Genomic DNA, 12,482 nt, shown 5'->3' with positions numbered 1-12,482 from the left:
GCATTTTTCAATACCACTTTTTGGTTCCTGAAATTCATTCCAATTGTGCAGATAAAATATAACAGACAGAATTCTGCAGGATGTGTTACTAGTGTGTGAAAACAGTCAAGATCCAAGGATCCCCAAGGCACGCACCTCCAGATGGTGGAGAAGTCAGGTGACATCCTGGCAGCTGGGCACCTTCACTCGGTCGCAAGTGACCAACAGCCAGGTGCAAAATGCACCTGGCAAATTTTCGAACGCTGCTCTGAATATGGGGGATTCGTTTAGCTGACGTGCCTAATAGCTTACCGATAGACCTGCCCTTGAATTTGTCTAATACCCCCTTTTTAAAATCATCTAAACTTGTGGCCATCACTAAGCTTGATTTACGCCACATGAACATCACCTTGCAGCCCCCAGCTACAGCTGCTAGTTCTGTTTCTTTTCCAGTGTCTTTTAACAACATGCACAGCAGGCCAAAGTTCAGCAGCTGAACATTTTCTCAGCAAGGAGATATTGTACTGGGAAAAGCTTCACCCAGGCCAGTATCAGTATGTAACATCCTTAAACAGCCGCTGGGGCTGTGGTACTCTACTGCTGACATCTGCCCTGTGCCCTCCTTTACATTTTTCTGCTGGCAGGCAGGTCTGCAGTCGATCCCAGATACCACCATTTGCATTACCCACAATGCCCCTCACACAGCATGGTGCTGCCTTGAGCTGATTCAGCTTCTGCCATTTTTTCTGCTACCAATGCCCTCAGACCTGAAACTACCAAATATAAGTATACAAGAGCACCACCATTTTTTCCCCAAAACACAAAACCAGTCATCAAGCCTGCTTGCAACTAAATCTGTTAACTGTTATCTGTTGAAAAAGTAGGTGTCAGGAGATATGCAAGTTCTGTGGTGTTTGATCTGTGATGGCAGTTTCACCCATACATTGCATGAGGGGCATGTAGGTCTTGCCCCCAAAGCAACATTCCTACTAAGGGTACTTTCTCATAGGATTCCTTTGTTGTCTACCTACAGGAGCATAAGACTAAATCCATTTATTCCAATGAGTTTACTCCAAGTATGACTAATGTTGGGAATCACTCAATTTTATGTTTGAACAAAATCACATCCAGTGAGACCACACATTCTTCTGATCCAGGGATGTGACTCTGTTCAAACACATTGGCCGATATCCAACCTGAGTCACACCTGCAGTGCAACCAAGTAACTTATACCCATTCATTTTAGTGGGTCTACTCTGCCTATGACTTAGCTGGATATGACCCACTGATGCCAATCTACAAATTCAGATTAAAAAATCCTGTGGGATTGGTTCCATGCTTAGAGTAGACCCACTGAAATCAATGGGACTTAAATTGAGTAATGGTTAACTTGAGTCCCATTTATTTCAGTGGGTACACTCTAAACATGTGTTACAGCTTTTATGGAGCTGTGCAACTTTATTACAGAGATGGGAAATTACAGGCTTAGAAGATCCCCATTTAAAAAAGCAAAAAAACCAAACCCACATGAAAAAGAGAAAGAAGAAAACCTAGGTACTTCTAATGCAATTCTTCCATAAACAATGAAGTAGTTTTGTTTTAACTTTATAAATTGAGTATATTGTCCATTTAAACAACAGAAAACAGATGCACATAACATACTGAAAACTTTCAGAAGACTAAAATGCACAAGCGCTAGAGTAAATACCTCAAATGATAATTAAATAGTAACTGCTAGTAATATGTGCCACATGCCCTCACTGGTATTTAAAAGGTCGTTAGGGACTGTAGCTCTTTCGGATTTCCATTTGTCAAATTCAGAAAATGCCAATACCTACTCAAAATAGAGAGTGAGGTCTGTTGCCAATATTGACTTCTTCAGAAGCTGCATAAGGTCACTGTAATCCTTGGAGGACAAGTTAGCAAAGATGTTGTGACCCTATAATGAAAGAGATAGCAAAGCTAAATAGCTTAGAATCAATAGACTGTTTTTGAAAGGTTTTCCAATAGCTCTGCAATGTGTGTAATTATTACAGCAAACCTCTCTTTTTATTATGCACACTGAAATCATGACAAAAATATTTTCATCGGCCACTTCAATTAAGATGTTTTCCCAGATCTTTCTGCTAGACTGAAATTATGGGCAATTAAAAAAAAGGATTATGCACATAAATGTAATATATGTAACTGATGAATGACATACCTCCTTTTTTTTTCTTTTTTCTTTTGCAAATGCCTTTGAGACTATACTTTAGAGAGCTCTACAGGCGACAACAGATTGCTGTTAGGCTGTTGGCCCAATGCTGAAGATATGTACATGGACATAATTTTGAATGGTTTCAGTGGATCTTAGTTTCCCCTCTTAAGTATGCTAGGAATTACACTGCACATCTATTTCTATGTTATTCTTCCCCTTTCTGAGGTATATGTGTGTGCTTCTCTTTGCAGGCTTGCAGTTTATGTGTGAAAAGAACAGCCCAGAAAGAAACTTCTGGCTGTCTGCCTCAGCTTACCTATAAAAAGAAACTACTTGTGAGTAAGAACCCTATCTTGCCAATTCAGGGAACATTGTGGGAAAGTTAGCACTACTTCAATGGGCTACCAAGTATATGGAGAAACCGGGGCTCTCGAAACCAAAGGCAATGTCATCCCCTACCTCCCCGGAAAGGTGACACCGAGCACAAAGAAACCTGGAATCAAGGCACACATTGGTTTCCCACCCAGTTCTTTCTGCAAAACGATTGTAAATGAACATGGGGAGTATTACTGTTTATTTTTTTTATCTTTTTAGGATGGACCTGCTTGCTATTGCCAGGATGTCCTGTGATTTACAAGTAAACACAGAAAGGTCAAATACTGGCCCAGTTCGCACATATTTCTAAGCCACAGTTAATGTTAACCATAGCTATTAAACCACAGTTAATGCTGGCACATATGGCAGATAATCACTTAAATACTGGTTTATTCCATCCCTCCAATAGAGGAAACACAACCCAGAAGAACCATTCCTCATTTGTGGATTTGGGGTGATGATGGTAGGTACTTAACCAATGTCAATGACATCAGGGTTGGGACATAACATTAAGCTATGGTTAATGTAAGTGGCAGGAAAATTATTATAAAATGCTATTTTTTTGGACAAGGCATTTGATGCTAATACTACATACTCTTTTTTTACTGGATGCATAGGGGTGAGCTACACCCAAATTCAGTACAGAGAAATATACAGGTACATGTCTGATAAGATCTGTACGGGATCTCACAGATACCCCACTGTTGAGTGCAATCCATTGTGCAGCAACTCAGAACAGGGCCTTCTCTGTGGTGGCATCCCAGTTGTACAATTCCCTTCCTCAGAGGTATAACAGGAACTATCGGGTCACATCCACCATACACTTAAAGCGCAAAGTTCTGGGAATTGTGGTTTACCCATTACAGAGCTACAATTCTCAGCACACTTAACAAACTACAGTTTCCAAGATTCTTTGGAGGAAATCACATGTTTTAAATTTAAGTATGTATGTGAGCTTTATTTGCTCTTTGTACTGGTTGAGGGAGGTTGATCTGTTAAGGCCAGCTGTAATAGATGGGATGCCTGTTGTCTTTATAATATAGTTTGATTTCAACTTGGTTTTAAATTGTTATGTTGCATTTTATAGCTTTAATGTACAGGTGTTTATGTTTGTAAGCCACCCAGGGACAATATTTGATGAACGGTGGTTAAATAAAGAATAAATAAATGCATAACTTATGCAAAGTACATTAAGCACCCGAACAGATCAATCCTGGGCACGTTTACTCAGAATTAGGTCCCACTGTGTTTAATGGAGCTTGATCCAAGATAAGCGTGTATATAGGATTATAGCCTTAGTAATTGTGAGTTAGAGTAAGACAATATGCTTTTTTAGTTTGCATATGTTTACTATTATCAAGATCAGGTTTTCAACTTATTCGGATTTGGCAAGAAGCAGTGTTAACTGAAGCAAATAGAAAAAGCAAGAGAATGTAAGAGCTGGGACCCAGAATAAAATTAAGAATTTGGCACACATGAAGGCTTGTACAAACGTACCATGCTTCTCACCCTCACCAGACCCAACAGGGAGACCTCATACTGTGTCAGAAAATGTTTCTAAGCCCCCAAATCTCAAGAGTGGTTCAGTGGCCAATGCAGAAGGGCAGGCTCTCAACAGAAAAAAAGGAACGTGGAAGTCCCAATATATTTATAGAACATTTGGGGCATGACTCTTTGGATCAAGACCAAGGGTATATAAAGATTGGAGCCAGCTCAAAAGTTATGGTTATCATAAACAGCTGCTAAGTGCAGGCATTATTTATTTCACGCTTGGGTGTGGTGGGGAAATCTAACAAAGAGAAACCACATCATTACCAACCTTTCTTTATATAAAGCCAACTGATAGTTTAATCTGTAAAATGAACCTGTAAAATGTACATGAGATTGCATCATCCTTGGTATTTCTTTGCTGGTCTTAGCAGAAAAACCATTCACACAGAATTTTATTTTATTTTATTTTTACAGTGTCATCTTTAAAAGCCTGTTTAGTGCTGATGAAGGAGGATGTTAGAGAGGAAAAAATAGTTTACCACACACACACCAATAGTTTTTTTCTGGCTTATTTACTATGAATACCAAGAAGGCTGTAGAAAGATTGTATCATAGACTAACTGCATTAATCAAGACAGAGGCAATGTTAGTCTATATTCGGGGGGGGGTGTGTTTATGATGCAGAACATTTACTAGACTACTGTGGTTCTGATGGTGTAAACAACAAAAGTAAGAAACTTTTCAATCACATTCCAGGCTATTTAGATTTGTTGAACTTTTTTGACACAGGGAGCCAATGTTATATATTTAACAGTTTTATAGCCCACCCTTCAGGCAACGAAGCTGCTTACAAACTATGCATAAACATAAATACAATATAATTTAAAATTACACATGCCTTCTCAGAAAATTCAATGACATATGTGTCAAAGGAATCTGAAGTTGAACTCAGGATCCCTTTTCTACCAGTTTGCAAAGAAAGGGACAAGTAATAGATGCATTGAACTGATAAAAGAAAAGCAGGTTTATTTTAGATACTTATATTTACATAAGGAGAAGAGGTTGGGCATTCTGCTGGCTTTGTACCTCACTCTGAAGAATCATGACAGCGTGGTTAAAATGATGGTGCTCCAGAGTAGCAGAAGTCCCGTAGAGTTGAGCCAAGGCAGATCCAATCCTGGGGAAAAAATGCAACACACACAAAGGAGCCACACTTATTCTTTCCACATATCGTCTCGTCCAAACCCTGGCTCAGTGCAGGATCTGCAACTACATCATCACTGGCTGATGGTTACTGAACTTCTGCCAAAATACCTCCAGCAAAGGAGAGAAATGCTACTAGGTTTTACAACTCATGAGTTCTTCTTTCCAAAACTCCCAGCCATGCTACAGCGAACGGTGAGAGAAGAGGGCATCCCAGCTGCCCCATGGTTTAAATTTCCTGCAGCCACACACCCTACCAGTGCTGATTGGACAGTGGGCCCATCCCTGGGCGCTGGCCGGCACGAGGGGAACGTCAATCTCCGCCCCCTGCCAGATCTCTGCAGGGCCCCTGGATGCCTGGCAGCAAAGCTACCCACCGGAAAAGGTGATCAGACTTCATACCAGGTTGCGTTTTGATACGGGGGCAGTCAGCTAGACACTATGTCCATTTTAAGCCACTGGGCTGATCACCACCTTCTTACCCAAAGTTAGCAGACAACAGCAAGGCCTGTTAGCCCAATCTAGGATCATGTACTGAAAACGTTGGAATATAGGCTACAACTCTGATCTTTTGGTGAATGGTCCTCAGACCAGTGGTTTTAAGGAGCAGCAAATACCCAGAGTCCTACACTTTGAAGGGGTGGGGCAAAATCTTGTAGAAAACCCTGCTTGCCTCCTCTCCTGCAGTCAGTCTGCCTTGTCTTTAACTCAGCAGTATTGCAAGTCCCTGCCTACAAAAACACAAACCGTTGCCCACTTAAGCCAGATCCATCTGTATCAGCAGTACACCAGAACTGCCAAGCCATTTTTATACACTTGTTCAGTTCACTCAGGACATGAGGAAGAGTCAGCCGCCATTTTGTTTCAGCAAGAGAGGAAAGGAAAAGACCATCACAATTTCACAGGTATTGTCTCACAGTGAAAACTCTGAAAAGTGGAAAAATATTGTTCTTCAGTCTTTTCTGCTGGCTCTGATGAGAAGATGATGGAGGTGGCACCAGGAAATAACTCAGCTGTTTAACAGAATATCTGCTTGAGACAGGGAAAAAGTTGAAGCTCTCTTCCCCCACCCCCTAAAATGCAAGCTTCCTTTCCCAAAGAAAACTGCAGGCCGCAATCCTATACACACTTGTCTGAGAATCTTTCTTAATATTTTGCAGAATATTTGGATTATATGATTTGCATATGTATAATTTGGTATACTTAATATGATTTGATTGAATTGTTAATTTGGAAATTTTAATAAAAATGATTTTTATATATAAAAAAGAGAATCTTTCTTAATATAGTAGGACTTCTGAGTAAACATGTATGTGATTACACATTTCCCCCCTCTCTTCTGATCATGGATTTTATGGAAGAATTTCTCTCCTGTGTTGGCTACTTACTGCTGTTGTAAGCACAACAGTAAACACAGCAGCAAAAGAAGGATTTGCATCACATCAACCGCCCTTTTTTTCCCTTAAGACAATCAAGATGGCACCACATCAACAGCATTCAGGATCAACAAAGAGAAAAGCTAAGGCAGTAAGAGAATCGGAGACAAGGCAAGCAATGAAGGGTTTTTAGAGAAATACACTGTTGTTGCACAAAAGAAATGGGGGGAACCAGTCGCTGATTTACAAGAACAATATGCAGACACTGGGCTGCCTCACAAGTGTTACCCCCAATTTGTGTAGTATTAGCATTATTCTCACTGTACCTGTTGCATCTAGTGATAGGCCATTTTAAAAGTCGAAACTGCTTTTTAAAAATAAATCTGCGCTCTTCTGTGTTCCAAAAACATCTTGTAGGGTTAGCTCTGGTTTCAGCTGAACGTAAGTTTGGAAAAGACTTGGATTACAATTACAGTGATTTGATTGGGGGCCTTGCTCCTAGGAAGCCTCAAATAATTCCATTAAAAAGGGTAGTAGACAATTGACTCTTAAATGATTAATCACTATACTCTTTATTTATCAGTGAACTGGCTATCACCAATTCACCGTATGTGCCTCCTACCATATCATCTTACCATTTTCTTTTGTGAGGCAGGGGGTTGCATTTGTTTACATAAGAGCATCACATATGGAGCTAATGGCTTGTTTCTTTTTTATTTATGATTTATAGTCATGTTCTTACAGTGTTGTGTTGACGTACTGCATGAAGTAATATTCTCCACTCCAGTTACAATAAAAATTGACCACAATAAATGTATTATGAGACATTTATCCATACTTTCATTGCAGTTTATTGTATAGAATTAAGTGACATTTTATTATGCCTGACTTGCTTTCAATCCTTTAAGGGGCCTCAAATGACTCTTGCCCACGACCCCCCAAACCCCAGGGTCACCTCGGAATGACTTTCCTAAAGTAGCTCCTGTTTGATATACAATAGAAATGCTCTCTTGGACCACAGGTGTTTTATATACTCTTATTATAATAAAGTTTTCTACATAAAGGAGAAATGTATACATGTTTGGCACATACATTAAAAGATGCACAAAATATACAGTCATAAATCATATATATCCATGCACGCTTTTAGGGTGGATGCAGCAATTACCTTTGCTTTGTGTAAAGATACTATTAATATGTCAGCAAAATTTGCAAAGGCTAGACATACAAAAAGTCTAGTGCCAATTACAACTTCATACTTAATGTAAGCAGCAACATGTAGTTTCAAACATCCTACAGTGAACAAGAAAATAGAATGTCTGGATAATGTAACACCATCAGCACCATGTATATCTGTTCAAAAGTAACTCACACTGAATTCAACGGGGCTTATTCCCAGGTAAGCATGTACAGGCCTGCAGCCTAACAGTGCAATCCCACGCATGTTTACTTTGAAGTAGAGATGGGGAAATATTTTGTTTTTTCGCATTTTAATGCAAAGCTATTTAATTCACACTTCCTGAAGCAATGCACAAACTGAAATACAGCTGTCTATTGAAATTCACATGTCTACAAATTTTGCAGTGCTGTTTTCCAACCCAGAAATATGAGCAAACGTGTGTAAATTAGGGGACAGTGCACGTTAGTGAAAACATTAAACAAAAGTGCATCATATTAAGGAAAATTGCTTGCAAAATGTGTTTATTAGTGAAAACTGTATAGAAATGTGGTTATTAGAAGAAATGGTGACAGATTTTCATTAGGACTTTTTAAAAGATTCACAAACGGATCTTAAAATTCGGCGAACTGAACCTAACACTGGAAAAAGTAAAAAGTGAGTGTAACTGAAATTTGCAGCTGCACCCATTGCTACTTTGACTTAAGCCCAACTATATTCATGGGCTTACTCCCTAGTAAGCATGTTTAGGACTGCCTTCTAAGGTATGGGTACTATGATTTCTCTCTCTGTATCTCTATATACTGAAAGTGCTGAAAGTGTGTGTGTGTGTGTGTGTGTGTGTGTGTGTGTACGCACACTGCACATCATTTAAAATGCTAAGTTGAACTATTAAAGGGAAACTATGAAAAGTAATTAAAAACAGAGAATTGTTCAAAGGTGAAAAGCAATGGAATTGGTCTGTCACAATAGATTAATGCACGCCAGCATTTCACTTCTGGGATGCAGCCTTAAACGAAAAGATGGGATTTGTTGTTGTTGTGGTGTTTTTTTTTAAAAAAGAAATGAGTATAAGAGATAATGCTAGGGAGGAATGGGGGGTAAGGAGTCTCCTAGGAGCTTATACTACAAAGCTGCCCCACACTGATATTTAATCGCCATGGGGCAGCTATATTGGGGTGGGGTGGGGTAGAATGATTAGGAATCATCATCCCCCAGAGAAAATCATGCTAGGATGTATTAACAGAGCAATTTCAGGGAGCTGTGATGCTGTTTTCAATCACATGCCCCTTGATCTTTCATCACACTGAACCCTGGCACTTAAAAATAATGTTAAACTTGATTTTAGGAATGAGCGTATGACAATAAATTGCGGAAGTTACAAGTCCTACAGCTGAAGCACTTGACATGCTATGTCATGATGTGCCTTTTGTTTAAACTCTGCAGTGATTTCCACAGTATTATAGGAAGACTGTAAGCTCTCTAGACAAGCACAAGGGACAGCAAACAACGAACGATAGCCATTGATTGATGGGTTGGTTTCCTCTTTAAGATACCTTTCTTCTTTTCTTTTGAAAAGGCAAATTGTGCATCATCCCCACAGAAATACGGGACAGGCTAAACAGGGTTTTGTTTTGCTTTTTAAAGTCAAGTTGTCTGAGCAATGATTTATTAATCTATAATCTACCAGGGCATCTTGACAATTCAAAGGCCAGTTCACATGCAACCTCCTCCTTCACGCAGAAATAAAGCATGTACATTTTCACATCTTTATTCTAGGCTTTGTCCACTTATGAAAAGGCCTCTAAGCCCGGCCGTAGGGTTGCCATATTTTGAAGAGCAAAACAGAGGACACATTTGCCTACTTCTTCTTTTAACTATGGATCGCTATGATGACTCTACCCATAAAAAAGAGGACGTGTCCTGGAAAAAGAGAACATATGGCATTCCTATGAGTAACAGGGCTGGGCTGAGGCAAGGCTTTTGCTGCCTGAGAAAGATAATCAAATGGTCCCCCCCCTCCAAATCAATGAACACAGTACCCAAGTTATTTTGGAACCTGGGTCATCCCACAAACACCTCTTCCTCTCCCTGGCAGTAAAAGCACAATAGTATTATTATAGATTTATAGGTGCTAGAAAGTAATTAAGGTTTGTAGTGTCAAAGCTACTTTCATTGGAGGCAATAGCCAGACTCATGTGTATTTAAGATGTCTGTTTGTTGCTGTTAATCCGCTGGAACTAGCATATGTAAAGAGTTAATTAATTTAGGCAAACTTCCTGACTTGTGTATCAGCAACCACCTTCAATTATAGGCCATCAACATGCGTAAAGACTAATTTCCTTTGGGGTAATGTCCCATTAGCAAGTCAATGGATGAAATGTTCAGTCGTGTCTGACTCTTCGTGACCCCATGGACCAGAGCACGCCAGGCACGCCTATCTTTCACTGCCTCCCGCAGTTTGGCCAAACTCATGTTAGTAGCTTCGAGAACACTGTCCAACCATCTCATCCTCTGTCGTCCCCTTCTCCTTGTGCCCTCCATCTTTCCCAACATCAGGGTCTTTTCTAGGGAGTCTTCTCTTCTCTTGAAATATAATTTCCAAATGGATGGGTTTCCTCCCTCCCTCCCTCAACTGGGAGTTTGTTAAAAAGACAATACCAGTGTTTTAGGAAAGGCTACTCCTCACTGCCGTTCTCTGTACTCTAGCCCAGGCTTCCTTTGTACTCTAGCCCAGGCTTCCTCAAACTCGGCCCTCCAGATGTTTTGAGACTACAATTCCCATAAATCCCTGACCACTGGTCCTGCTAGCTAGGGATCATGGGAGTTGTAGGCCAAAAACATCTGGAGGGCCGAGTTTGAGGAAGCCTGGGCTAGAGTACAGAGAACGGCAGTGAGGAGTTAAGAAGTAGTGTGCTGAAGATACATGCTGATCTCTGTTCTTGAAAGCAATGCTGTAGCGTATGAGGGACAGAAACTTCTTGGAATATTGATGTGCTGAACCTTTTCTCAACATGTAGTGCCCTCTGCATGTTGGCAAACTACAACTTTGGTCTTGCTGGAGTTAAGTGCCTGGCCTGCTATTGAGCTGGGGTGTGGGCAGCTGATTCAGCTCACTGCCCTGCAAAATGGACATAGCGGAAAAACCTTCTGACCCTTAAACTGGAGTAAGAGCTACAGAGATATTACAAAGAAGAGGCATCTCCCCCTGCGTTTTGTAGTAATATGTTCATATTAGCTCAGAAGGACCCCATTTCTGAAAGCACCTGTTTCTGTTTTGAATGCAATCAGTTATGTTTCTTTTAATATTGCCTGAAAATCCGCATAGCTGCAAAACAGAACCAAGAAAGACAGATGGGGAATTTTCTAACGCTCTCCATTTTGGCATACGCAGGTATGTAAACGAATGTGGTGTTCCAAGAGTGGAACAACCAAAATCTGTGTCATGGTTTTATACAATGCAGAAATTTACATGGAGCAAGCCAAATCAACAGCATGATGCCAAAGTGATTTAAAGTTGTTGGGTTTTTTTGGGGGGGGGAGAATAGGAAATTATTTGGGTGAATAGTCTCTCTTAAAGGCAAGCATAAAAATACTTTGCTGTGCAAGGCAACTTAAAACCTATGCTTTCTTCTGCATTCTTCTTCTAATACATCTAAGGAAAACAAAGAATTAAGAATGAATTAACATACTTTGCTTGAAAGGCATTGTTGGTTCCTCTGTGGTCAAGGTCATGGCACAAACATCCCACAATCAACGCTAAAATTTCAATTTCTGTCAGAATCTCCTGAAATCCTGCTGTCTGAAAACAGGGAAAACAATATTGATGGTGTCAGTAATGTCAAGTCATCCATGATGCCGCTAAAAATCAAAACTGGTAAGCAGTAGGAAAATGTACAGAGATCAACTTCTTTATTTCTTAGACTATTTTAGCCCCCCCTTCAGAGTTAAAACCTTTTACAATGTAATTAAAATAAAACACATAAAATACAAAACAATTCATAAAAATAATAAAACTACACAAGAATTCAGACAAATATTCAAAGTTCGGCAGCCCACATGCAGCTGATCCTTGGAAGTGTTCTCAGTGAAAGGATAATTTGATTGAATCTGGGAGCTGGCTTAGGAAGCAGGGCATAACTTCCCCACTTCAAAACTGTTTGGATACCCTTCTTGGCATATGTAAACAAAACTATTCAGCTAAAACAACATTCGTTTCCCCATTTTAAACTTTGGAGGTGCTTAACACAGGGCAAGAGCTAAAAGCACTTATGAGCTATCGTTTTAGAAAACAAGCAAACACGCTGATGAACTTGAATTGCGACACTTTCTTTTTCTTGGACAACAAAGTTTGGTTTGATTTATTTATTTATTTGCTTATTTATTTAAATTGTATACAGCTCTTTATCTGATGATCACAGGACCATTCGCAACATAAATATTGTAGTCTACATACTTTTGTGCAGTTGTTCTGTTCTGGAAAAAGTAATCTAAATGTAAGATTTAACATAATTTCCATAAGAAAAAGAAAGCTAGAATAAGTGGGGTTTTAAAAAACTCTATCAATATATATATCAAAAGACAAAGAGTGTCACAGGAGTTGAACCACCACTGAGAAGGCCCTTTCTCTCTCTCTTGAATGCTTCCCTGTTACACCCAATTTACTGTTCTGAGCTTTGGAACC

At 39.8% G+C, this 12,482-nt stretch overlaps 1 protein-coding gene across 1 annotated transcript in view; it reads right to left on the bottom strand.

Annotated features, from left to right (window-relative positions):
- PDE11A (phosphodiesterase 11A) overlaps nucleotides 1-12,482 on the bottom strand; it is a 135,736-nt gene that overhangs the window by 26,153 nt on the left and 97,101 nt on the right. The window contains exons 13-15 of the mRNA XM_033149880.1: nucleotides 11,491-11,600; nucleotides 5,129-5,219; nucleotides 1,818-1,918 (exon numbers count right to left, since the gene is read on the bottom strand). Coding sequence (XP_033005771.1) covers nucleotides 1,818-1,918; nucleotides 5,129-5,219; nucleotides 11,491-11,600 — 302 coding nt within the window. The remainder of the gene's footprint in view (nucleotides 1-1,817; nucleotides 1,919-5,128; nucleotides 5,220-11,490; nucleotides 11,601-12,482) is intronic.

This window comes from Lacerta agilis, chromosome 1 (genome assembly GCF_009819535.1).
Source record: "Lacerta agilis isolate rLacAgi1 chromosome 1, rLacAgi1.pri, whole genome shotgun sequence".
Lineage (NCBI taxonomy): Eukaryota > Metazoa > Chordata > Lepidosauria > Squamata > Lacertidae > Lacerta > Lacerta agilis.
Note: the sequence above shows the minus strand (reverse complement) of the source record. Positions and strands in the feature narration are given on the sequence as shown.